Source organism: Myodes glareolus, chromosome X (assembly GCF_982192425.1).
Source record: "Myodes glareolus chromosome X, mMyoGla1.1, whole genome shotgun sequence".
Lineage (NCBI taxonomy): Eukaryota > Metazoa > Chordata > Mammalia > Rodentia > Cricetidae > Myodes > Myodes glareolus.
Window position 1 is genome coordinate 132,251,768 of NC_142053.1, and position 26,845 is coordinate 132,278,612.

The 26,845-nt window shown below is 46.2% G+C and overlaps 1 protein-coding gene and 1 long non-coding RNA gene across 12 annotated transcripts in view; one reads left to right on the plus strand and one right to left on the minus strand.

The window, feature by feature from the left end:
• The window catches only part of LOC125417818 (uncharacterized), a 96,227-nt gene that overhangs the window by 15,184 nt on the left and 54,198 nt on the right, over positions 1-26,845 (plus strand). The gene's annotated exons all lie outside the window — the stretch shown is intronic.
• Gata1 (GATA binding protein 1) lies at positions 1,681-17,330 on the minus strand. 2 transcript variants are annotated; one of them, XM_085684376.2, is made up of 6 exons: positions 17,196-17,330; positions 5,312-5,547; positions 4,315-4,692; positions 4,068-4,213; positions 2,944-3,069; positions 1,681-2,473 (listed from the first exon to the last, which is right to left on the minus strand). In XM_085684376.2, exons 2-6 carry the CDS (start codon positions 5,526-5,528, stop codon positions 2,102-2,104), a joined length of 1,239 nt encoding a protein of 412 aa, XP_085540502.1. In that variant the 5' UTR covers positions 5,529-5,547; positions 17,196-17,330; the 3' UTR covers positions 1,681-2,101. The 2 variants fall into 2 exon arrangements, with proteins under 2 accessions (XP_085540502.1, XP_048317320.1); XM_048461363.3 differs by lacking the exon at positions 17,196-17,330 and adding an exon at positions 9,267-9,386.

Here is a 26,845-nt window from a genome sequence, read left to right on the forward strand (position 1 = left end):
GTGCTTTTAACTGCTGAGACATCTCCTATAGCCATCTTCCCAACTTATGCTTATTAAATTGAATGACATATTTCATTTCAGGGAATAGCTCACCCAGTTTAATAGGGGTGTAAGAGGTACCTGGCAGTGTGGTACTCCCCACCTAGCAGGTATAAGATTCACAGGCCATTTTTAATTTTAATTTTATGTGGATGAGTGTTTTGCTTGCACGTATGTCTGTGCACCACCTGCAGCCCTGGTGTTGCCCTGGGAGGCCAGAGGAGGGTGTATGGTCCCTTGGAACTGGAGTTACGGAAAATTGTGAGGAACTGTGTGAGTGCTGGGGATCCAGCAGTGTCCTCTGGCAGAGTGCTGCACTTAACTGCTGAATTCTCTCTCCAGACGCTAGTTTTGTATTGTCGTTTTTTACTCTTAACTTGCCCAGATTTCCAAACCCTGGAATTACTTATCTGAGCCTTCACATAGAGCTTAGTTTTAAGATGAGACCTCAAACTAGTTGCAATCCACCTGCCTCATCCAAGTGCTGGGATTATAGGCTTAGTCCGTTCATTCTTCCCATTCCCTATAGAGCAGCAGGCTTAGTTAAGGGCTAGATGCCTCCCAGGAAGGCTCAGGGAGCACATTTGAGCTTTCAATGTAATCCACTCTTTCCCACTTTCCTTTCCTGAAGGTTCCCATGGAGGAGGGTCCCTAACTCACAGTGGGAAAGTATGCATTTGACAGCTCCACGAATGTACACAGAGCTGCTCCCATTGTGAGCCCTAAGGCACACAGTGATGTGGCCCATTCTATATGGTGCATGCACCCGTACATATTTAGACCCTGGCAGAGAAAGAATTGCCATTTCCAGAGCGACGAAGATGTTCTAGAGAGACACACGTCTTGGTAAAGTTTGAGAATGAAATGTCCTACACAAGTTCATATCTTTAAACATTTGGTCCTTAGCTGGTGGCACTATTCTGGAAGGCTGTGAGGCCTGACTGGTTGCGGTGACCTTTGTGGGTCATAGCACTTCTGTTTCCAGTGTCACTCTACTTTTCTGTTCTGTCATGAAGAGTCTTGCTGTAGTCCCCACCCCCATGAGAGCTGCCAAAATGCTTTCTCTACTGTGATGTATTGGAATCCAAACTCTTCCCAGTGTAAGTTACTGTTATCAGGCCTCTGTAACAGCAACAAGAGAATTCATTGATGCACATTGTCACAGCCTTACCATTGGGCCTCGTACACAGTCCTTGCTCAGTGTCTCAAAGGTGCTTACTCATCAGATTCTGTGCCCAGTTTGTGATGTCACACTGTCTCAGTGATCATCCAGAGTCATGCACAACCATGCAACTCCAACCTCACCTGTCTCCTCGCCTGTCACGGTACACGCATTTCTACGTGCTGTTCTCCTGCAGCTTGGTAAGCCCCTTGCCATCTTACACCACCTTCCCCACAATTAACCAGTCCTACACCATCTTACAAAGACACATGGAACCACCTGGATGCTGTCCACAAAACTTCATGTATGCGGTTACATTTTTGGATGGTGATTTTTCAGTTGTGAAATGTTATACTGCAGACTCCTCGAGGCTCATGTATGCACACATTTCTGTTAGATTCTGTCGTCAAAGAGCCCAGGCGCCACTCCACACCCCTACCAGACACTGACATTTATTTAGCCAAACACAAACTCGTGGCTCTAGTTTCAGGTCTTTGGTGGTTTTATTTTACAAAATCTTTGAAGGTACAGGCAAGGTGATGTCTGCGGCCCGTAGGGTTGGGCTCTAAGAGGAGGAAGAAATGGGCATGGTGGCAGATGCCTGGAATCCCAGCTTGCAGGAACTGAGGCAGGAGGATGTCAAGTTTGAGTCTATCCTAGACTACATAGTGAATTCAAAGCCGCCTGGGCTACAGAGTGAGACCCTGTCTCAAAACAAAACAAAAAACAGGAAAAAAAAATGTCAGACATGGCCATACATGTCCATAATCCCAGTACTTGGGAGGTAGAAGCAGGAGAATCAGGAAGTTTGTCATGGTCAGCCTGGGCTACAGAGATCCTGTCTCAAAAAAAGGGGGGGGGAACACCTCTGCTGCAAGGCCTAGGACATTTTGTGTACCTTCAAGAACTGAGGGGAGCCACCACAGTGGTGCTGGTGGTAGGCGGCACAGGACCTGTGGGGAAAGAGGCTGCGGGCGATCCCAGCAGAGGTCCAGAGAAAGGCATAAGATGACTGACAGGTCCTGAAAGCACCACAGGTCCCAGGCCCTGGTAGAGATGGGCAGTACCTGTGGTGCCCAGTGTCAAGCCTGAGGCCACCTCCCCACAATTCCCAGCACTGCTGCCACCAGCTACCACCATGAAGCCACCAGCTGGCCCTTCAGCTGCGCCTGCTCCTCCCAGACTTGAGCCCCGCTTCTTTTTTCCTTTTCCAGAGGCCTTGCGGTTCCTAGTCTGAATTCCATCCTTCCGCATGGTCAAAGGTCGGTTCACCTGGAGAAAGGGAGATCACAGGGTTGCCAGCTCTAACCCTTTGTGTGTATATATCTGGGCTAAGGATATCCTCTCAACCCCACTGTTTTAAGAATAGGGAATTAATTCAATGACTAGGGTGATGTACCCAGGGTCGCTGGCGTAGAGAAACATGTGGCCATGAGGCCCTGAACTTGGAATATCCTCCTAGACTGGCAAGAGGTACCCAAGACTTAGTACATGGAAGGGAAAGGTAGTGGAGGTGGCAAGAAGAGAAATGGGAGAGAGAGGAAGGACAGAAAGGAGGCGTGAGATGGGAAGAGTGGATGAGTGTGAAGAGAAGCAAATAGAGAAAGAAATCGTGAGAAGAGAAAGCTGAGAGAAGCGGAAGGGACGGCAGAGGAGGAAGACTCTGGGCGGAAGAGAGCTCAAGGTGGATGAGGACACCACAGTGGAGGAAGGACAGCAAGCACCATGAAGGAGAGTGTCACCTGGTGTAGCTTGTAGTAGAGGCCACAGGCATTGCACACGGGATCTCCACTGGCATTTCTCCGCCAGAGGGTTGTGGTGGTCGTTTGGCAGTTAGTGCACTGAGTGCCTGCCCGTTTGCTGACGATCTGAGGGACAAAAAGTGTGAGATCAGAGCTCTGGGAAAGTAGAAGTTGGGGACAGAGGCTTACAGGGCCTGAGAAAAGGGTGGGAGTCCCACTGAAGGCAAGTATTCCTATCTAGGATAAGGAAATTACTTAATTTTAATATTATTGTTATTTTGTTTTTTTCGAGACAGGGTTTCTTTGTGTAGTCCTGGCTATTCTGGATCTAGCTCTGTAGACCAGCCTGGCCTTGAACTCACAGAGCTCCTGCTTCTGCCTCCTCCACCACTGTCTGCCAAGGACTTTATTTTATAATCTGTGTGAGACTCCTTCCATTTTTGGTTTTCAACTTTGGCCACATATCTGAATCTTTTGAAAGAAGCCAGGTGTGGTGACTCATACCTACATTCCTGGCACTTAGGAAACAGAGACAGGAGGATCGTGACAAATTCAAAACCAGTCTGGTGTACATAGTTCCAGGCCATCCAGGACTACATAACAAAGCCCATTTCAAGCAAAAAAAAAAATCAAAGTAAAACAAAGAATTTCTCGGGAAGCTACAGAAATCTCGGAGCTGGGGGTGTAATCATGCGGTAGAGTACCTGCCTAGCATGCATGAGGCCTGGGACTCCATGCCCAGCACAGAAAACAAAATCCTTTTGCCCACTTCAGTGAAGCCATGCCTTCCGTAAGATGGTATCCAAGGAGGTTACAATGTGAACCATAAGCAATAAGCCCACTTAAGGATGTGGGTGAAGTTTTTCACACAAATTTGAGAACAGGGTTTCTGTTTGAAGCCTCAAAGGGTAGGGAAAGGATGAGAGTTCTAGATCAGAGTAGGGTCCTGTATAGGAAAGGGGTGGGTGTGTCCCCCGTGGGGAAAGGATGAGGATGAGGGCAAGTATACGATGTGTTGGAGACAAACATGAGTTGGGGCAGGGGTTCCTGTAGGAGGGAAGAATACGGCCTCTTGTCCTGGGCTGGAACTCATCTGCATAGGTCAGGCTAAGCCCTGGTCTTACCAGTCGCTTCTTGGGTCGGATGAGAGGCCGGTTCTGACCGTTCATCTTGTGATACAGACCGCAGGCATTGCACAGGTAGTGGCCTGTTCTGTCCCTTCGCCACAGTGGAGTGGCTGTTGCTCCACAGTTCACACACTCTCTGGCCTCTGGTAGGTGAACAGAGAAAAGTTTAGCATTAACTCAAGCTTAACTTTGCCTTGAGCTACCTAGCCCAACTCATCCTCCCTGTCTTTTTTGAGAGCCTCACCACAAGGGGCCAAGGGGAGGCTTCCGTGAAACTTGGGGGAAGAATAGGCTGCAGAACCGAGAGGGCTTCCCGTGGGAGAAAAGAAAGGACCGGGAAAGTCAGGCCCCGCATAAGCACTGCTGTTGACAGGCAGTGATGCCGGCAGTGCAGTCCCCAGGGTCAGGAGGTCTGGACTCAGTCGCTCTGTCTTCAAGGTTTCCAAGAAAGTGGTGCTGCCTTTCCCATCAGGGTCTTCCAGGGCCTGGGGAGGGCCATCCTCGTGGCTGGGGCACACAGTTGAAGCAGGGTACAGCCCCGTCTTGCTGTAGGCCCAGCTAGCATAAGGTGAGCCTCCTGGGATTCCCTCCATACAGTTGAGAAGCGGGTACACCTGAAAGACTGTTGGAGGGGTACAGGGTGGAGGGGGGGAGAAGGAGAGCAATAAACCTAAGGGTAATCAATGTTATGGTGTCCATCAGTCCCAACATGGCAGCTAGGTTTCCAATCTTCCCACAACAGTTTGTTTTTGTTTTTTTTCCCAAGAAAGAGTTTTTCTGTAGTTTTGGAACCTGTCCTGGAACCAGCTCTGTAGACCAGGCTGGCCTCGAACTCAGAGATCCTCCTGCCTCTGCCTCCTGAGTGCTGAGAGTGTACGCCTCCACCATGCAGCCACAATAATTTCCTAGATGACTCCTGGGTTCTAAGTCCCTCTGGTCACTGTAGCAATAACAACACCGTCCTTCCCTTTCTGTCTGGGATTGCAATGACTACTGTCACCAAAGAGAGCTAACACATACTGCCAACCTTGCCTCTTAAAGTGTCCCTCCAGTAGGGCACACAGAAAGGAGTACTGGTGTCGCTGGGGGAAGTACTGAGTACTGGGGGAAGGGGTCAGTACATTCATACACAGGGCTTCTATTTCCAAGATGACCCCTAGTAGAATTGTGAACTGGCTAATGGTCTCTGTGGCAATCCTACCAGTCCCCAGCCAGTGCTAAGGCAACTACCTAGCAGTTACCTGGGGAGTGTCTGTAGGCCTCCGTGTCCCTGTAGTAGGCCAGCGCAGCGGCTGCAGCCGTGCCTGTGCTTGGGGAAGTGGAGGAAGGTGCTGCATCCAAACCCTCAGGCCCTGAGGAGAAGAACCCTCCTGAATCTGGTGTTGACACCAGGGCAGAATCCACAAACTGCGGCAGGGGTTCTGAGGCCCCCAGGGCCCCCAGGCCGGGAAAATCCATGGAGAAACTAGGGTTTAACCTGTAAGGACAGCAAGGGTTGTCAGACACGGAAATCCTTTTTCTCCAAGTCGTCACCTAGGACTCTATTTCTCCTTTCCACCACTCAGATTCTTTTCCTCTTCGCTTCCTCCCTTCTCAGGCCGTTCTGTCTCTCCTTCAGCCTCACTTCCTACCTATCTTCTTTGAGCTCTTCCCCATTTCCTCTATTGGCTCCCTTGCCTTTCTTCCCTCCATCCTCAACTGCTCATCTTCCTACCCTTTATTCCCTCCTCTTCCTCTTGTCCCCGTCCCTCCTCCTCCCTCTCTCACCTCCATGTCTTCTGTCTTCCCCCTTCCTGTTTCCACTGTCATCTCTCATTCCTTTCTCCATCTCTTTCTTCATTCCTTGTTTCCTGTCTCATGTGCCATGTTTCTCTTCCTCTTTCTGTATCTCCTCTTTCCTTCCTTCTTTTACTCTGCTCTCTACCTTCCAACCTTCCTCTTTCTCCTCCTCCCATGAGCCTTCTCTTCTCTCTTTTTCCCCCATCCTTCTATTTCCTCTTTTTATTCTCTCTTCTCCTTCCTTTCTTCTGTGGAGGCAAAGTGTGCAACCAAGGTCCCTTGGACCCCTTGACAGCTCCCTCAGGACCTTGGGGTTCACCCTTCTGTGCTCCCCAACTTCATCCTATCTGTTGTATCTCGCCATCTGACTTTCTCAGAAACCCGTGGTTTCCGGCTTTACCCCCTCCCCCACCTCAGTTGTGTCTGTAGACAGAGGGCCCCATTAGTTCCTCCCTGCTCTATGAGGGGTCAGTACCCCTGCCTCCACACTTCTTATCTCTGCCATCCCCGCCCAACTTTTGAAATCACCCCAAAGCTACTGGCTTCCTCTGAGGAGAGTGACAGGTGGGAGGTGTTCCCACCCTGGTATCCTCCCTCTGGGGAAAAGGGTCTGTTTCAGGAACACCACTCTCACTCGACCTCAGTTTCCCCATCTGCTATAGTGGAGGTGGTACACTAAGAGCTGAGTGATGATCCTTTGCCTCTGTCTTATACTGCGTGTCTATCTCTTTAACTCTCTGGCTCCCTGGGTCTCCTTTCAGGGCTGACTATGTTTTCCCTACATTTTGCTATGCTTCTAGGATGGACCTTTGAAGAAAAAGATTTTATCTTTGTGTGTTTATGTAGTGGGGGGCGGGTATGTGCACACACATATGGGAAGGACAGAAAACATGGGTGTTGGTCCTCACTTTCCACCTTTTTAAAGACAGGGGTCCTTCATATTTTTCTACTGTGTGCATACACCAGGGTAGGCCTGTGAGTTTCCCAAGATTCTCCACCTCCCATTTCCCCAAAAGTATGCTGAGGCTATTGATGTGCATGCTACTGTATCAGCATGGATTCTGGGGATTTGAACTCAGGTCCTCACACTTATGCAGCAAATGATTTATTCACTGAGTTGTCTCCCCAGCTGTCTAGGGTGTATCTTGCCCCCTCTTTCTATGCTTTTATGAATTTGTGTGTCCTGCCCTCCTTTTGTCCATCCATGTATGACCATATCTAATATCTTTTAATTTCTTTGTCTTTGTATCTTTCTCGACTTGCCTTCTGTGTCTGTTACTATTGCTTTCTCCTGTACTCATACGCTAACTGTCTCTTCAGTCTTTCCAAGTCTGAATCTCTTTGCCTCCCAGTGCCTCTTCCTCCCATTTCTTTCTCTGACCTTGAACTCTCACGCACTATTCCCACAGCTCACACAGTGCCTAACTACACACAGCTTGGAAAGGACTCAAAGAGCCTACCCCTGCCCCTGTACAGAGAAGTGGGGGACAGATTAAAGACAAGACCACCTTCCCTACCCATTGGGTAGATCAGCAAGGGCTGAACCCAGGGTTGGGGACCATGCTAGGGATAAGGCAGCTCATAATTGTGTCCACCATCACCTTGACCTCAGAATCCCACATTTTTGGGCAGTGTCTCCTCTCTGTCTTGACCACCAGTGTGCCTTCCCTCCCTTTGCTTCCTTTATGATTGTTTCTAACTCTCCATGACTCGTTCTCCCTTCATTTTCCCCTCTCTCTTTTCTGTTTCTGTCTCTCTCTCATTTTCTGTCCACAGCCCTCCTTCCGCCTCTCCTCTGATGGCACTGCTGTTCTTTCTGTCTAACTTTTTCTTTGGGTCTCTATTTCTCTTTCATCTTCGTGTGTTTTATGCCTCAGTGGTTTTTCTCTCAGTGTCTCTGTCTCTTGTTCCCCGGTTCTTTTTGTGCCCCTCCTCTCTGTGTCACTCCATCTCCTGATCCTTTTCTCTGTCACCGTTCTCCATCTCCGGCCTCACTGCCCGCCCCTGGACCTCTTACCTTGGTGGGTTCAGAGCTGTCCACCCCTCCTGTAGCAAGGACCCACCCCCCACCCCAGTTATCACTCTCCCGACAGAGATAAAGTTTATCTCAAGGCTGGGGGATATGAGAGCTCCTTATCAGCTGCCTCACTAGAGAAAGTACTGCCCTAGCCAGGAGGCACAGCAGCTGCACCTACAGCTCTCCCTGGGCCCAGCCCCTCACCCCAGGTAACAGCCTTTGCCCAGGCCTCAGCAAGGGTCCCTTGGGGCCAAAGGCACTGAGGCAGGATCTGGGGAGCAGATGTAGTACTTCGGGGCTAGAGGGAGAGTTTCAGACTCCAAGGTGGAGTTGAAGTCAGAAGTTTGGGTATGGCTATGGAGTTTAGGCAAAGGGAATCATGAGTTTGAGAAGTCGAGCTGAGCTTAAAAGTTCAGAGACACATTTTGGGTTCAAAACTGGATTAGGGAAACAGATGGGGTTAGGGAATCAGGGATGAAGTTTGCAAAGTTAGAAATGTACTTTAAAGGAGAGAGAGGTTCTGTTGGTCATGGTAAAGTGGGAGAGAGACAAGGTCTTTTCCTGGGCAGCTGTTAGGTTTAGGAGAGAGAGGGCAGACCAGACTGTGGCTGGTGTCTAGATGAATTCTGGGAACACAGGAAGAGTGGGAGAAGCCAACACGGGGTGGGGTAGAAAAGGCGCAGAAAGAGTGGGATTCAGTGAGCAGTTAGACCTTAGAGCTTATAGAAGATGGCCACAAGGGTCACTATGACAGAATAGATTTGGGGAGAGCAAACTCAGTGTCTAAAGTAACGAACACATTTTGGCCAAGAAGTAGGAGAAGGAGGCCATTTGGGGAGGTCAGAGAGAAGACCCAGGGAGCAGGCATGGGGTCTGAAAGACAAAGATGGGGGTTAAAGCTAGGGTTCAACAGACCAGAGACAGGTGCCGTTAGCCAGAAAGACGGGGGCAGAAACAGAAGTATTCACTTGGGAGTAGAAATGTGAGACCTGGAGAAGCCAAAGTGAATGTTTTTCTTCTTCAGGAGATCAGAGAGGCAGAGACAAGTTTCAATTAGTAGAAATACAATTTGGGACAGAGATAAGAGCTTGGGGGATGAAGGCATAGTTTTTTGGTTTTTTTTGCGAGGTGATATCTATGGATGGTAGCCTGGTAGTATGAGGAGAGCGCTAAGGGGTCAGAGGACATAGGCGTCTTAGAAGGAATGGAGCGAAGTTGGGGCAGACAGAGGAAGGGTTTGGGGGAGAGATGGAGGTTGGAAGCAGAAGTCTGGGAAGCTGTGGAGGAATTTGGGGATGACCCACATTTTAGGGACAAGATGTGGGTCAGAAAGCCTGGAGCAGGCTTGGGCAGCAGGCTGGGGTTGCCTTGCTGGAGGCTCTTTGGGAATTGAGACTGACCTGGGATGGTTGATGCGAGGGTTCAGCCACCTTAGTGATGTGGTGGAGCTCTGAGATCCCAAGGGGTGTCCTCACTGGCCTTGGCCTTTGAGGCTCCCTTCCTCCCTCCCTCTTGCCAGCCCGCCCTCCTTCCCACCCACCTACCTTCTCCCTCCTCTTTCCTCCCCAGGGAGTGGCTGGTGCCCCAGTGGGTGGGGCGGTGCAGGGGAGGGAGTGTGCCTCCTTCTTGTGGGGGACCTCTTAGGCACTTGTACTCCCTCCACCCTTCCTGTCTATCCTGTAGATTGTTGGATCTAGTTCGCCTTTGACTTCTATGGAGTCCAGTGTCTAGTCAAGTGAGCTCTAGTCAAGATACATGGCAATATTAAATATAAGTTTCACTCACCACTAGCAAAGCTCCTACTCTGTGCCAGGCTATGTGTGGACTGGACCTGTATGTGTGTGAGCCCTCCTGGATGCTGGGAGAGGAGTGGTATAGCTGTACCCATTTTGCAGGTGAGAAGAATGAGGTTTATAGAGATCTGGGAGTGTTTCTCCCAGAACCTGTAAGCCACCATTATGGACCAGCCTGGGGGACTAGGCTAGGAGCAGCGGAGTGGAGGTACACTTCTTTAGTGTCTGGGGCTTGTGCCTGGGGCTTACGCCAGCTCTGGCCTGCTCTGGGGCAGCAGATAAGTCTTATCAGATGGAGGCGACTGTGGCTGTTAGTGCCGCAGTAACAGGCTGTCTTGGGGTTGGGGGGCAGGGTGGGGGATGCACACAGGGACAGTGCCTCAACTTGTTGCCCGCCATACATTAGAGGCGGGAAACTGAGGGGACACCTAGAGTGGACTCCTTTGTGAGTCCCTGAGGATTGGGATAAGATGACCAACGGGACGGATAGTAAGTGAAAGAGAGGCAGAGGCAGGAACAGAGATAAACAGGAGATGGCAAAGAAGAGACAGAGGGACAGCCGTAAATAAAGGAGAGACAAAGAAGTGGAAGGAGGCAAGGGGCACCTAGGAAAGAGAGAGATTCAGAGAGCCTGAGATGTTAAACATGTAGGGAGAGTCAAAGAGACAAGATGGGGCAGAGCTGGACAGGAGGCAAACGAAGGGAAAACCTGGAAATGGCAGAAAAAGAAAGCGGGGCGGGGGTAAAAAATAATGTTGGAGAGAAGGAGAGAGATGCGCAGGGCCAGAGTCTGAGAGTATGACTCCCAGGGGGAACTAGCTAGGATATGCTCCATGCTGGTGGCCTTGGTGTGAGGATGTGGCTGACGTGATCTGTGTGGCTCTGCTGTCAGCTTGCGTTGAGGGGCCAGCTCTCCAGCCCTGGTCACTGGATGCTTACAGTCCACCCTTATCTTCTTGTCTCGCTCCACTAGTGCCTCACACCCACACAAACCTCTGTCAGTAGATTCTGAGCACCGTTTCTGCATAAAAAGTCATCGTGTCACGCACACACACGCACACACACAACAGTGCATTTGGATTCTCATAAGACTTTCTGTCATAGCCCTAGAAATTTCTCACTTGGGGAGACTGAGACCCATCAAGGGAAAGACAAGGACGAAGCCATGAGTCAGTAGGGTCAGTCAGTCTGCCTACCAGCCTGTTCCAGAGGAGCTGATCTTCTTGTGTTTCTCTGAAAGCCATTGTCCCCATAGGCTTTTAAAACGGCAGGCTTGTGTTAAACTGCTGTGTGCCCCTTTCCTTTGGGAACCCTTGTTTACCAAGGAAGGCCACAGAGTCTGGACCAGGAGCTAGCCCATCACTCTCTTCCAACCCAACCAGCTACTAGATGGGAGACCTAGGCGGCATTAGTTATTTATGAGTCACCATGCCCTCATCTGTAATGGGGTAACCAGGATAGCTACTTCCATATTGGGGAGAATAAATGAATTTGAATGTGAACTGATCCAACTGACTTTAATCTGAGTTCTCAATATATCAAATATTCTATTTTTTATTGGGTACTCATGTGAATCTGCAATCTCCAAGTAGAGATTTGTCTCCTGGGTGCTTATTGTATGCAAGTGCTAGTCCCACTCACTCGCTTCGCTACTGGCTCTGCTGTGGATGCTAGCTGTAGTGCCACCAATAGGAACACTGATACTAACTCTAAGTTGATAGGCGCTTTAATGCTGGTTTTAATACTAAATAGCAGGGGTTGGCTTACACTATGTTAATTCTTGTTTTATAATCTAGTTATTTTTATTTTATATGCATTGGTGTTTTGCCTGCATGTATGTCTGAGGGTGTCAGATCTTGGAGTTATAGACAGTTGTTAGCTGCCATGTAGGTGCTGAGAATTGAACCTGGGTCCTCTGGAAGAACAGTCTGTGCTCTTAACTGCTGAACCATCTCTCCAGCCCCACTATTTTAATTCTAAACTAAGATCTATCTATCTATCTATATCTTTTTTTTTCTTTTGGGTTTTCAAGACAGGGTTTCTCTGTAGCTTTGGAGCCTGTCCTGGAACTAGCTCTTGTAGACCAAGCTGGTCTCGAACTCACAGAGATCTGCCTGCCTCTGCCTCCCAGTGCTGGGATTATGGCGTGTTCTACCACTGCCAGCCGACTATTATTATTTTTTGTAGTGCTAGGGATGGAACCTAATGCATCTCTCATGTTAGGCAAGAGCTTTGCAACTAAGCCATACCCACAGCCTTAAAACAAATGATTATCCATTCCAGTTCTAAGAACAACCTCCAGTTCTCACCCCCACCCCATGCTAGGAATATAACTGAGGGCCTTTCATACACTGGGCATGTGCTTAGCCAACTGCTGTATTCCCAGCACCCAATTCAGCTACAACTTTTACCAGCAGGAACATACCAATAAATAGACCATCAGGAGCAGCAGCATTGGTTGGCAGAATGCATGTACTATGCTAAGTACTTTTCCTGGCTAATTCTATTGCATTCTTTGTGGTATATCACCACTCTTGCCTGCCAGACTGCAGTAGGGACGCAGAAATGACACTTTCCAAGTCCTGTGGTACTCGTCTCAACTCTCACACTGCCTGCCTGCCTAATTTCTGGGCAAGTCATCCTCTGGGCTTTAGTTGCCTCCCCTGGAAAATGATTATGGTTGTAGACTTTCCTTTCCCCACACCAAATGTCACTAGTCTGCACGGCGCCTGCTGGGCACGCCATACTCCATAGACGGTATGCTCCGTAATCAATCATTCTCATCATTATTTAGTATTGTTAGTGGCTGAGGTTGAGTCTGGGGCGAGGTTTGTGGGGAAGCCTCATTGGGAGGGGAAGGCTAGAGGCATGTCCCATAAAATGGTGTGGTGCTCGACGCACATCCCATTTCTTCATTCCTGGAGGTGACAACTGCTCAGTAAAGGAAATGAAGGGTGGGGAGTAGGGTGCCTCTGAGGCCAGGCCTCACCCCATTCCCTCCCCCCATCCCTGTGGAGGGGGTGCAGGCCCAGAAGTCTGTGGCCACAGTTCAGCCAGCAGGGAGGCAGCTGGGAAGGCATAGATAAGGGAATCAGCGGGGGCCAGGCTAGGCTTGGGGGAGCCCAGTGCGGGCGGGGGTGGGGTGTCCGGGTTGAAGCGACTTCTCTGTCAGGCTTCCATTTGAGACCCATGCCAATGTCCTCTCTTCCTGGAATCCTTCCTTGATGGTTCCCTCTCCCTCCTGGCATCCTTTGAGGTTCTGGAGCCTCTGTTTGACTCAAGCCGTAGCACTCAGGCTATCTGGGTCTCTCTGAGACTGGAGCTCACCGGAGGAGTGCTATAGAATAGGACTCACTTCAGTAGCGCCACCACAGAAAGAAGCAACCAAAACCTGACCAAGGAGTCATGTGTTTGACTCCAGACTAAAACTGTTGGTTATTATCTCAAGAATTATTTTTAATCAAGACATAACCATTATACATATTTATGGCACAGCACGGTCATTTGATACATGCACATAATGCACGATGGTTGAATTGAGGTGATTAGCATATCCACTTCTTTAAACACCAAGCACCGATGGTTCCTTAGAAGGGGAAAGAAGTTGATTACATAGAAGGACTAGAATAATGGTCATTAGAGGCTGGGAAGGGAAGGTTGAGTATGTCTAATGCCTTACAGCCCAGTAGGGTGGCTGGTTTGCAACAGCCAATTCAATGTACTATTTGTTGTCATTATTTAATGATAAAGAAAATAACACAGAGAAGGACATAGTGGCAAATGTAATCTCTGTACTCTGGTTAAAGGCAGGAGTATCAGAAGTTCAAGGTCATTTTTAGCTACATAGTGAGTTTGAGACCAGCCTTGAATATATGAAATTTTGTTTCAAACAACAAAAAAGTGGGGACCTGGGTTCAATTCCCAGCACCCACACAGGGGCTCACAAATGTCTGTAATCCCACTTCCAGGGGATCTAATGCCTATGTCTCACCTTTGTAGGCACCACATGTTACATACACAGGCAAAGGACTCATACACATAAAAATAAATCTTGTTTAAAATGGCCATAGCAATGAATAAAGTAACTGATACACGAATGTTCTATTTGTCTTGGTATTCTTCCCAGTGGTCTATACTGTTTGTTTTCATCTTTTCTAATAGAACACATCTCTTTGATGTCAGGTCAAAGCTAACCAACCCTATATACAGTCACCAATGGTTCTTATAGCTCTTGAATTCTTCCTTTTTCTAAGTTTTTTTTCTTTTGTTTTAGAGACAAGATTTCCCTATGTGGCTGTGGCTGGCCTGGAACTTTCTATGTGGACTAGGCTAGCTTTGAATTCACAGAAATCAGCCTGCCCCTGTGTCCCCCTCTACTATGATCAAAGGTGTGTGCTGCCTTGCCTGAACTCTACTTTTTTTTAAAGGGTTATTTTAGATTTATTTTTGTTATTGTTATGTGTACAGGTGTTTTGCATGTATGTCTGGTATCTTCAAATGCCAGAAGAAGACATTGTATCCCCTGGAACTGGGGTTACAGATGGTTGTGAGCCACCATATGGGTGCTAGGAAAAGAACCCAGGTCCTCTGGAAGAGCAGCCAGTACTCTTAACTGCTGAGCCATCTCTCCAGCCCAGATTCTTCCATCTTTGAGCTCATTTCTAATTTATAATATAAATTACACAAATAAATATGTGGGTTTTTTTAAGAAAAAGAAAACAAAGTGAAACTAGCTGGTTACAAGTAGTAAGTAGAGAACGACTTTACTTCAGATTTTTTTTACAAAATTAGGAATGAACATGTGCTGGGTGGTGGTGGCACACACCTTTAATCCCAGCACTTGGAGACAGAGGCAAGTGGATCTCAGTGAGTTCGAGCCCAGCCTGGTCTACAGAATGAGTTTCAGGACAACCAGGGCTGTTACACAGAGAAACCCTGTCTCAGAAAACCAAGAGAATGAGCATGCATATACAAAACTAGGACTACGGGGTGTAGCTCAGTGATAGAGCTGTGGCTTAGAATTTTTGAGATTCAAGCCTCAACATTAAAAGTAAAACAGAAAAATATATGTTAACATATCAACATTCTGTGCAGTAACCAAATTTTCTTCCCTTTGCTTCTGTGTATTTTTTGAAACAATTATTTCTGTAAAAAGCAAAGACACTGAAGAGAAGCCATTATGGTTATCACTATTATTTTTTTGAGACAAGATCTCAATGGAGTCCAGATTGGCCTCAAGCACAGTCTCGAGAGCGCTGGGGCTATAGGTATGCAAGCACTATACCCTGACTGTAATTAGCCTGGCAAGACCTGAGATATTCTAAGGAGAGTCGTTTGTGCCCTTCCTTCTACTGGCAGGCTATTGAGAAAATAGAGTCAAAGAAACTACAATTTTCCCAGAATGCTCACTCTAGAAGGAAAAGGCTAGAACTCTAGTGCCAACTAAAGGGGGAGTTTGTCTCCTGGAAAGAGATTCACATAATTCTGACAGCTTATCAAACCACCTTGTCAAACAGACTAGAGCCAAGATAGTCAGTCAGTCAGTCACGTGTCATTCATTGGTGGGCAGTACCACACCTTTGACCAGAACTGCTTAGTTATGTATACTCTTGCATTCTGTTTAAACCTAAACCTCTTTCAGGACCCTGGAAAACAGACTTGGGGGGGGGGGTAGAAGAATTGGGGATAGGGGATGGAGATAAGGTTGCTAGACCTCCTTATTCTTTTACCAACGTGGCCATGTTGAATAAATCACCCTTGTCCCTCTAGTTGACACGTTGATTGAACCTGGATTGTTTGGGCTGCCTGGGCCTAAGCTCTGACCCTGATAATTCTGGGTATTTTATTTATTTTAGATTTTTAAATTGTGTGTGTGTGTGTGTGTGTGTGTGTGTGTGTGTGTATACCCTGTGCATACAGGGGCTAGAAGAGGGTGTTGGATCCCCTAATACTGAAATTACAGCCAGTTGTGAGCCACCTGATGTGAATGCTGGCAACTGAGCTTTGGTTTTCCACTAAAGTAGCAAGTGCTTTAACCATTGAGCCATTTCTTTAGCCCCAGGTCTTTATTTTCAATATGCATTTTTGTATCACAAGCCTCCTCTATTCCCTACCTCCAATCTTTGCTAAATTACCAAGTGAAGAAGTACATGCCAATACTGCTTGACACTCGACAATGTCAATCCTGTCCCGCTCTCAAAAGGTCGTCTTCCAGTGTCACCATTCAAATAACAGTGACCAAGACCCACAGGTCTTGCTCTTTATCAGGCGAGAAAAAAATTGAGAAAGAGACATCATTGAAAGAATTTCAAATTAGGGATATGTCTGTTAGTCAAAACTTCTTAGCTAGAAATAACTTTGGGAACCAGAGCTCTTCCATCCTTACACTGAAGTGTTTTCAAGAGGGACTACCTACCATTAAGATCGAGAAAGAAAAGCTAGACAGAGACATTTTTGTATTACCATCATCTGTCCAGTCTAAGTCACTTTTCTGTTTTGAGACAAGGTCTCATAACACAGACAGACTTCAAATTCACTCTTCAGTCAAGGCTGGCTTTGAACTCCTGATGCTTCTGCCTGCACTTCCCAGATGCTATAATTAGAGGTCTACCCCACCATACCTGCTATAAAAGGTGATTTGTGTCAAGTTAGTACAACAATTCATTTTCCAAAACATTTCTTTTCTTCCTTCCTTCCTTCTTTCTTTCTTTCCTTCCTTTTTTTTTTTTTTTTTTGGTTTTTCAAGACAGGGTTGCTCTGTGTAACAGCCTGGCTGCCCTGGAACTCACTCTGTAGACCAGGCTGGCCTCGAACCCAGAGATCTGCCTGCCTCTGCCTCCCAAAAGCTGGGATTAAAGTTACGGTCCACCATACAAGGTTCCAAAACATTTTCTAAACTAGAAAAGTACAAAAAAATACATTAAAATAGCTGTTGCTAGGCACGGGGCGGGGGTGTCCTTCCAACTTAATGGCAATTAGAATGAAGTAAAATCAGAGAAAGGGGCACTTCAAGCAAATATGAATTTCACAAGGGGGGGGCAGGGGTCAGGGAAACAGGAATGGAGAGGGAGCAGCTCTGAGTGAGATACCAGGCCAGTTCTGTAAAACAAAGAGTCCCTTTTACGCCACCCCCAACAAAATCTCATTGTAGCCCATGTGTAGCTGGAACTCCCTATGCCCTTGATAACCATGAACTCAGTCCTGCCCTATACTCCCAAGTGTTGGGATTAGAGAGGTGTGATTGACACATTTTTCTCCTTCTACTTTTTTTTGAGACAGATCTCTTTACACAGTACAGGCTGGCTCTGAACCGAAAATCTTCTTGCCACACCCTCCTTCCTGTTGGAGATTCAGGCCTGTGTCACCACGCCACCCTCTTTTTCTCGTTCAGGATTTACTAGGAGAAGGTTGGGGGGTCTACTTGTTTTTCATTAGCTATGGGTACCCTTCTTTTTCCTCTTTCTTTCTCTCTCTCTCTCTCTTTCTTTTTTTTGAGACAGGGTCTTGCCATGTAGCCCTGGCTAACATGGAACTTACCTCAGATATTGGGCTGTCCTAGAACTTGCAATGATCCTCCTGCCTCTGCCTCCTGAGTGCAAGGATTACAGTTGTTCAGCTCTACGTCCAGTCTTGAAAGATGTTTTCTCTGCCCAAGTGTTTTGGTCCTGGAGGAGTGGGCTGTTTCCCCGGGAGCTGCTGCATTCCTGATTTGAACGGTCTGGCCTTGTGATAAGAATGGCCCGAGATAAATGCTTAAAAACCGTGTGAAAAAGGGTGGCAGAGAATACACACTTTTCAAAAAACTAATAACAAGAGCCCAGTTTGTTTTGGGAATAGTATGGGTGACCTTTTCATACACAGTAGTAGTCTAGACTGGCCTCATATTTGCTATGTAGCTGAGATGACTGAATTCCTCTTGGGTCAACTTTCAGAGTTCGAGGATTGCAGTCTTGTACAACCGTGCCTGGTTTTTATGCAGTTCTGAATACTGACTCCAGCCCCCACCATGTATAAAAAGTATAAACTTTTTACTTTATTATTTATTTTTTAACTTTTTACTTTGGTTTTGGTGTTTTTGAGACAGGATTTTGCTGTGTAGCCCTGACTGGCTGTCCTGGAATTCACGCAGTAAACAAGGCTGGCCTTGAACTCAGAGACCCACCTGCCTCTGTTGGGATTAAAGGCTTACACCAGCCGCCACCACCGCCACCACTCAGCAAGTATAAATTTTAAACAAATTTTATTTTATGTGTGTTTCGTGTTGATTCTTGGTCCATGGTGTTAGTGTGGAGGCTGGATGACAGCTTCCAGGAATTGGACCTAGGGCTTGAATTCCAGTAGTCAGGCTTGGTAGGAGGCGCCTTTACTGGCTGAGCTAACTCACTAGCCCTCTTTATTAAAGCTGTTATACTGAGGACTGGAGACATGGCTCAGCATTTAAGGGCACCTACAGCTTTTGCAGAGGAGTTGCGTTTGGTTCCCAGCATCCACTTGGTGCCTCACAACCACCAGTAACCCCAGATCCAGGGAGTCCTGCACCCTCTTCTATATATACTCTCTTCTGACCTCCATGGGCACTAGACGAGCACGTTGTGCCCAGACATATATGCAGGTGATACACCCCACACACATAAAATAAATATAAAAATGTGTTTTAAAACCCTTTTATGTCAAGCTGGATGTGGTAGCAAACACCCACACATTCACCCCAGGGCAAATTATTTACTCTTCCATTTGCCTGTAGAGCACCTTCCCCCAAGGTCACACCCCAGATAAATATGGACTCAGGAACACATTCCTCAACTCAACTCAAGAGCGTTGTTTTCTTGACCCCACATGACAAAAGTGGTGTGGAACAGACCTGAGAAAAATGTCAGTCTTTCACAAACTTCTTTCTTGGCATAGAAGGGGGACACAGAAAGACAGCAAAGCTGGGGACTAAACCTGGTGACTTTGGCATGCCAGCATTCTACCACTGAGCGACATCCCTAGCATCTGCTGGGCCATTAAGTCTCAGCAGTTTCTTGGGAAAGCGCAGAAAGACAGGTTCCATGCAAGCCCCGCAGGTTACTCTTTTGGCAGCAGACAGTCATCTTGCACCATTCAAAGGTTACAGAGGAAGCGCCCCATCATGCAAACGTGTGGACGGCGACATCTTTGCTCGGGGCTTCTGGATAAGAGCAAAGCAAATGTTGTGGAAGTTGAAATCAGGAAGGCAACTTCTAGAAACAAGTAGATTCCCAGGAGACCATGAAAAGCACTTAAATTTCTGATTTTCCAGAATCATCCTGGGGTCTCTTTCTTGGCCAGCTTCTTTTTCTGGACTATAGGAGAGGGATGGGTTGATCACCGACTAAGCTGGAGGTGGGGTACAAAGAGATCCAAGAGAACACCACTAGAGTAGTCAATTCAACCCAAGATCAATAGTCAGAGGTCAAGAAAGGCAGGTTTCTTGCTCTGGTTCCCTCCACCCCCTTTTCCCAATTAAAGTTGAAAGCCAAAGACAAAAGCCAATGGGAAGGCAAAGATCAGGAAAGGGAGGTCAAAGAAAGTGGCATCTTGGATCTCATACCAACAGAGCCCCTTCTTGGTCCAGTCCTCCTGCTTTTTGCGAAGGGCCTCCCTCCTCCGTCCCTCCCAGAGTGTTCTCTATAGTGCTCCACGTAGGAGACTTCAAAGACAAACACAGTGAGGAGGATACCAGAAAAGACACGAGAGCCATTGTGAGCCTGAGGGGTATATGGAGGAGGACACCCGTCCACACAGGGCCTGGTTGCCGAGCAGCCCTCATCCTCCTTGTGATCCATGATGGTATTACTCAGAACCACATAAGAACCACCTTTGGAGAGGCCAGTGAAGCACTCAGCGGCTTCCAGGTAGCACACACCTTTAATGACAGTGGAGGTGGAGGCAGATGGCTCTTTGTGAGTTCCAGGCCAGCCCAGGTTACATAGTGAAGCTCTGTCACAAAACAAAACAGAAACAAAAGCAAAACCTTTTACAGGTTAGGGATGTAGCTCAATTGGTGGTTGCTTGTCGGGCATGCATGAAGCCCTGGATTCGATTCCTCACACTGTTTAAACTCCGCTTGTTGTCACAAAAACTGTACTCCCAGCATTCCTTGACTACACAGCAAGTTTAAGATCAGCCAGGACAACCGAGCTGTGGTGGCACATGCCTTTAATCTCAGCCCTCAGAAGGCAGAGGCAGTTGGATCTCTGAGTTTGAGGTCAGCCTGCTCTACAGAGCTAGTTCCAGGACAACCAGAGCTAGTTCCAGGACAATCTCTGGACTCTGGCTGAGCAGGGAGAGTGAGGACCAAAATATTAGCCTTTTATTTATTTATTATTTATTATTTATTTATTTTGAACACTTTTTTTAAACATTTATTTATTTATTATGTATACAGTATTCTGTCTACATGCATGCCTAAAGAGGGCACCAGGCCTCATTACAGATGGTTGTGAGCCACCATGTGGTTGCTGGGAATTGAACTCAGGACCTTTGGAAGAGCAGGCAATGCTCTTAACCACTGAGCCATCTCTCCAGCCCCCTATTTTTAACACTTTTATCTTTTTTTTTTTTACTTTGACCCTTAAGCCTTGATTGTTGAACACAGAGAAGGTCAATTCCATTATTCCTGTAATGGAAGAATTAGACTTTCCTTTTAACTCTGTAATTCTTTGGGTCAGGGATACTTTGGGGCCCGAGGACAGTGGCCCCTTTGTTAAGCCACATTTCCTTTTAGCCCTATTAGTTCTATACTATAGTTCTCATTTTGGAAACACTAATTTTTATTTATTTTTATTTTTTTAAAAAATATTTATTTATTATGTATACAATATTCTGTCTGTGTGTATGCCTGCAGGCCAGATCTCATTACAGATGGCTGTGAGCCACCATGTGGTTGCTGGGAATTGAACTCAGGACCTTTGGAAGAGCAGGCAATGCTCTAAACCACTGAGCCATCTCTCCAGCCCCCTGGAAATACTAATTTTTAGTACAAAAAGTATTCTTTTGAGCAGAATTCGTAGGTTGGTGTAATTTCAGTTTTATTAGGGGTTCATTCTAACGGGGAGCAAGGAAAGAGGTGGATGGAGCCTTCTCACAGCTGAGTTTGGACATTTGACAAATCTTAGCTATACTATTTTACTTTTTGTGGTACTGAAGACTGAACCTCTAATGGCTCTGGCAGAAATGAAGCTATTTCAAGAAAAGAGACACTTGTGTCTCTCAATCTGATTACCAGACTGTTGAAACAATGGACCCGCTAAGATGATCATCTCTGCTAGGAATCTCATTCTAAAGTCCCCAGAAGGGGAACTTCTCTCAGAAAGACAGCTGGTGGGACCATCTTACAGGAAGTATGAAGACAACCAATGATGGGTCAGTGGTGGGCGGGGCCACACCTTGACCTGGACTGCTTAGATGTGTGAATCCTTGGTCCCCTGTTTAAAAATTTGATCTCATTTCAGGACTCCAAAGACAGACTTGAGAGATTAGTCCGTCTTCCCAGTGCGGTCACATTGAATAAATCTCCTTTTACTGTTTTCCACTTTGTGTGGGAGTGACTTTGGGGATAAGGTCTCTGTGTAGTCCTGACTGGTCTGGAATGGGCTCTGTAGACCAGGCTGGCCTCAAATTCACAGAGAGCCTCCTGCTCTTACCTCCCTGAGTGTTGGTTGACACCACACCTGGCGTGCTTCCGACTTTTAAGTGGCTTATTGAGGGTGAGTAGCTGGACCTGACGTGGGGCACAGGTTGTGAAACCCCTAACAAAACAGCATTCATGAGGGATAATTTGGGGGTGTTTGCCACTCATATCGAACTGACCCTAGGTAGAGAGGAAAGGAAAAATGGAAGTTTCTAGATTCTCTGGAATCATTTACTCTTTCCATTGCAGTGGCATCAGCCGCTGCTTCCCTCTACCCAATGTAGCAGGAAAATGAGTTTGGATTTTTTTTTCTTTTGGATTCTCAGAAAATCTGACCCTTGGTAAGTCTCTCCCTGATCAACTTTTGCCTTCCTGCTTGCCTTTGGGATCTTTTGAGCCATTTGGGGTTCTTTTGAGTCATTGAATGTTGCCTTTTGGTTGATTTTGCCTTTAGCTACTCTTCTGTTGAAGAGTATTGGATTATTACTGTAAAATAGGCAATGGTGGTAAAGCAGAGAGCTCTCAAAGGCTTTGGGAACCGGGGATGGCAAAATGGCTCAGTGGTTAAGAACACTGGCTCTCTTCCAGAGGGTCCAGGTTCAATTCACAGCATTCACGTGGTGACTCACAAATGTGACTCCAGTTCCAGAACTTCTGACACCCTCACACAGACATACATACAGGCAGAACACCAATGACCATAAAATAAAAGTACCTTTTTTAAAAAAGGCTTTGGGAGGTAATGGCACACACCTTTAATCCCTGCACTTAAGAGGCAGGTGGATCTTTGAGTTTGAGGCCAGCCTGATCTACACAAAGAGTTCCAGGACAGCCAAGACTGTTACACAGAGAAACCCTGTCTCGAAAAATCTAAATAAATAAATAAATAAATATAAAAAAGCTGAGAGATGGTGACACATGCCTTTAATCCCAGTCAGTACTCAGGAGGCAGAAGCAGGTGGATCTCTGAGTTCAAGACCAGCCTGGTCTACAGAGCGAGTTGCAGGACAGTCATGGCTACACAGAGAAACCACGTCTCAAAAAACCAAAACAAAACCCCACAAACAAACAAACAACAACAAACAACAGCAATAAAAAGACAGGAGGTGTGCCATTCCTGCCATAGGAAGCCTCAGGAAGGAACCTGTAGGTCTCCTCACTTGTGTTTGCTGTGGTCTGTGTTGAAGGGGTCTGTCAACTCTAGGAGGGAAGTTGGCTTGTCTTCCTAAAGTGACAAGTGTCTTAAAGAGATAGGTCCATAAAGTTTTGTGGAACTATCTGGGGCATCTACCATGGGAGAGGAAAGGTTGAGACTCTCTTGCACCTCTGCAGTTTGGTGCCATTCGGAATATTTATGTCACTGTGAAGATACTGTCTTTACTCGTTTGGTGGACTAGAGAAAACTGAGCTGACTGGTCTTTTGTAAACCATTTCTAAAACAGCAATTAGGGGGTATCTCTGCCTTTGGAACTTCTGAACAGGAAACCCTGGCCACCTCAGCTTTGTCTTTTCTGTTTTAAACTCCTCACGTGCTAATAATCATGATTGACATGCCTCTAAAATGTTTGGATGCTTGTATGTGTAAATATATTTAGGGTCATTTTATACTACATAAGAGCAATTGCTCTGTATCTATTTTTTTTCAAGTTAAAATCTAAGGATTCAGAAAGCTAAAAAAGAAGCTCATTTCTAGACTTTACCTCGAACAAGCTTATTTAAAATTAATTAAAATGTTAATTTTTTGTTTTGTTTTTGAGACAAAGATTCACTAGGTAGCCCTAGCTGGCCTGGAACTTGCTGTGTAGAACAGGTTAGGCTTGAATTTATAGAGATCCATCCACCCAATTCTTTCTCCCAAGTACTGGCCTCAAAGGCATTTGCCATCACCTCTGGCTGAAATGTTAATTTTTTAAAAAAATATTTATTTATTATGTATACAATATTCTCTCTGTGTGTATGCCTACAGGCCAGAAGAGGGCACCAGACTCCATTACAGATGGTTGTGAGCCACCATGTGGTTGCTGGGAATTGAACTCAGGACCTTTGGAAGAGCAGGCAATGTTCTTAACCTCTGAGCCATCTCTCCAGCCCCCTGAAATGTTAATTTTTAGCTTCCATTGTAAAATGGTTTGGGGTGGTGCTTTTAACTGTTAATTATGGAAACAGGTTGAGAAAAAAATCTGATTACAAAATTTAGGAAAGATAACCTAAAGATAGCTAAACATATTTTTTGTTAAGTGTTCAAAATATCTGAACAGCATTTGCTAGACAAACTTAAAGTGTACAGTGAAAAGATTAATTTCTGGGACCTGTGTCCACAGATACTTCTGCCTGAGTTAGTTTCAAATGGGCACACATTGACAATGTTGAGAGTTCTGACTTTCACTTTGAAATAATTACTAAGGGACTGGAGAGATGGCTCGGAGGTTGAGACCACTGACTGCTGTCCCGGATGTCCTGAGTTCAGTTCCCAGCAACCACATGGTGGTTCACAACCATCTGTAATGAGATCTGGTGCCCTCTTCTGGCCTGCAGGCATACATGGAGGCCGAACACTGTGTACATAATAAATAAATAAATCTTTAAAAAAAGAATTTACTAAGATAATACACTGTGTTGGAAATATGTATTTTAGTATCTTATGTTAGTTACTAGGGTATGATATAGGGATATGACAAGGCTCAGAAGGAAGCTCCAGGACCATTTAGTTTGGGGAAAAAAAGGTGGGGCAACAAAGCAGGCTTGTTATTAGCACCTGTGGGTAACGCCTGCAGCCGCTACCAAAACAAATTGAAAGTGAGTAATTGGTAGAGGAGATGGTTGTATTGAGTCTTGCCTTGGGAAAATGGAGTAGAGACCGGAATGAGAACAGCCCTCTTTTGTTTTGTTTTGTTTTTCAGACAAGGTTTCTCTGTAGTTTAGGAGCCTGTCCTGGAACTAGCTCTTGTAGACCAGGCTGGTCTCAAACTCACAGAGATCCACCTGCCTCTGCCCCCTGAGTGCTGGGATTAAAAGGCATGCGCCACCACTGCCCAGCGAAACAGCCCATTTTTGAAGTGGGAGGTGGTCTCCTGGATTTTTATGGAGAGAATAGGTGGGGAAAATTCCATGTTTACTTGAGTTCTTTCCCAAAGTTCCTCAAACAGCTGAGATTTGTTCTGCCTCTCTTGGAACTTCTTTAAGCCTACCAAACTCTTACGTTTCTATTAACTTACTAAAGAAAGGCTCTTTCACTCTAAGTTCAAGGCCAGCCTGGTTGTTATGAGTCTGTAAGGACAATGGTCTACAGAGTGAGTTCCAGGACAGCCAGGCCTGTTACAAAGAGAAACCCTGTCTCAAAAAACAAAAACAAAATAAACAAGAAAAACCTAAAAAACAAACAAACAAACAAACAACCCAGAAAGAATGTTTCCAAAAGTTAGCACACAAGAAAGGAAGGTTTACTTTGTTCCTCAGGAATTTGGTAAGCTATAAGTCAATAGGTGAGCCTGCTGCCTGGAGACTTCTCCTTTACAAAGTTATTTTTTGCCGGGAGGTGTGTGGTGGCCCGTGCCTTTAATTCAGATGCAGGACTATCCCTGTGAGTTCGAGGCCAGCCTGGTCTACAGAGTTCTAGGATGGAAAGTCAGGGCCCCTGGTTACACAGAGAAACCCTGTCTTGAAAAACTAAACAAACAAAATGCCACATGAGCTTTGTCAGAGAAAAACAAGAAAGGAAACAGCATAGGCTTTAGTCAGAGGAAAAACAAGAATGGAAACAGCCTAAGCTCTGTTTAGTTGATGGTTCTCTTAGGTGGTGTGTGCCCCTGATTGATTAAGGTCACAGGAAGCTGCTTTGGAAAAGTAAAGAAATGGGGCACTTGCTGGTTTTGTTTAAAGCATTTATGAGTGAGAGCAAGCCCTCCAGGTGAACAAAGACGAACATGGCCTAATAACCTAGTTCAAATCTAACATAAGCTTTCTTGTAAAACCCAGTTTCTGCAAAGGCTTTCTTTCTTTCTTTTTTTTCTTTTCTTTCTTTCTTTCTTTCTTTTTTTTTTTTTTTTGGTTTTTCAAGACATGGTTTCTCTGTAACTTTGGAGCCTGTCCTGGAACTTGCTCTGTAGACCAGGCTGGCCTCGAACCCACAGAGATCCACCTGCCTCTGCCTCCCAAGTGCTGAGATTAAAGGAATATGCCACCACTGGCCGGCTCTGCAAAGGCTTTCTATGACTTACACTGTCTCCTTTAGCTCACTCTTCTCTAAGACTAGCTAACTCTTGGAGTTTTTTTTTTAATATTTATTTATTTATTTATTCATTTATTTATTATGTATACAGCATTCCTTCCATGTATGCCTGCAGGCCAGAAGAGGGCACCAGACCTCATTACAGATGGTTGTGAGCCACCACATGGTTGCTGGGAATTGAACTCAGGACCTTTGGAAGAGCAGGCAATGCTCTTAACCTCTGAGCCATCTTTCCAGCCCCGCTCTTGGAGTTTTGATGAGTTAATTGCTTTGAAAATGTCACTGTGTCTGTGTCTCCCGTTCTCATCTCGGTGGGTGTGTGACTTCGGAGACACCAGGCAAGCAATTTTGAAACCTTTTTTTTTTTCAAACTGTGTAAACTTCATCTAGTTGTTATTATTAAAAGGACAGCTCCTGGGGCTGGAGAGATGGCTCAGAAGTTAAGAACACTGGCTGCTCTTCCAGAGGACCCGGGACCCACCTGGCAGCTCATAACTGTCTGTAACTTCAGTTCCAGGGGATCCGACACCCTCACACAGACATACATGCAGGTGAAACACCAATGCACATAAAATAAAAATAAGTAACTTTTAAAAAAAGGACAGCTCCTTTAACTTTGGTTGCTTAGCTCCTAATGTGGGGTAGATAGATGAGGGTGGCTGTTTTTACAGAAGTCTTTGCTTTGTGTGGCATTTATCTGTTAGAGACCATATGTCATATATTCCATGCATGGCAGCCTGCCACCTTCTGACAGGAATTGTTTTGTTCTATTTGGTGTATCTAAGACAAGGTTTTATGTTTTGTTAAAACAAAAAAAAAAAAGCATTGTTTTATATTTTCTGCTGTTTATGTTTCAAACGGTTGGCTGCTTAGGAAATGGTCTTAAAGTCCAACTCCCTTTAAGGATCAGTTTGTGTCATGGTCTTCAAATGATGCCTGTGAGCTGACTGTTTGAACACCTGTTTTGAGTTGACTTTAGTGCGTTTAATACGCTGTGTATCTGACTGGAAATGTGGAGATGCGTAGCTAAACATTATATCCTATACACAGTAACCAGCAAGTGCGCTTACTCAGCGCAATGCCTTTGCAGCAGCCAGCTGTGACTAAAGAGGTGGCAAAGGGACAGAGCCAGTCAAAGCCAGCCTGAGCAATGGGCACAGCAAGCCAGGCCAGGCCCTGCTACCCTTTGACCCCATGCAGGGTTGAATAGCCTAAACTAACTGCACTGGGAGATGAAAAGATGCAAGAAGCCACATGACAGCGCCTGGATGAGGAAGAGAGCCACGAGATTGTGGATTCTGGAGC

Bases quoted from the DNA above. Each gene is read 5' to 3' on its own strand.
- Gata1 (XM_085684376.2), bottom strand. From the start codon at position 5,528: ATGGATTTTCCCGGCCTGGGGGCCCTGGGGGCCTCAGAACCCCTGCCG. The intron at 4,693-5,311 runs GTAACTGCTAGG...CCCCTCCAACAG, and splicing joins GGCCTACAGACACTCCCCAG to TCTTTCAGGTGTACCCGCTT. The intron at 3,070-4,067 runs GTAAGACCAGGG...TTTGTCCCTCAG, and splicing joins TCCGACCCAAGAAGCGACTG to ATCGTCAGCAAACGGGCAGG.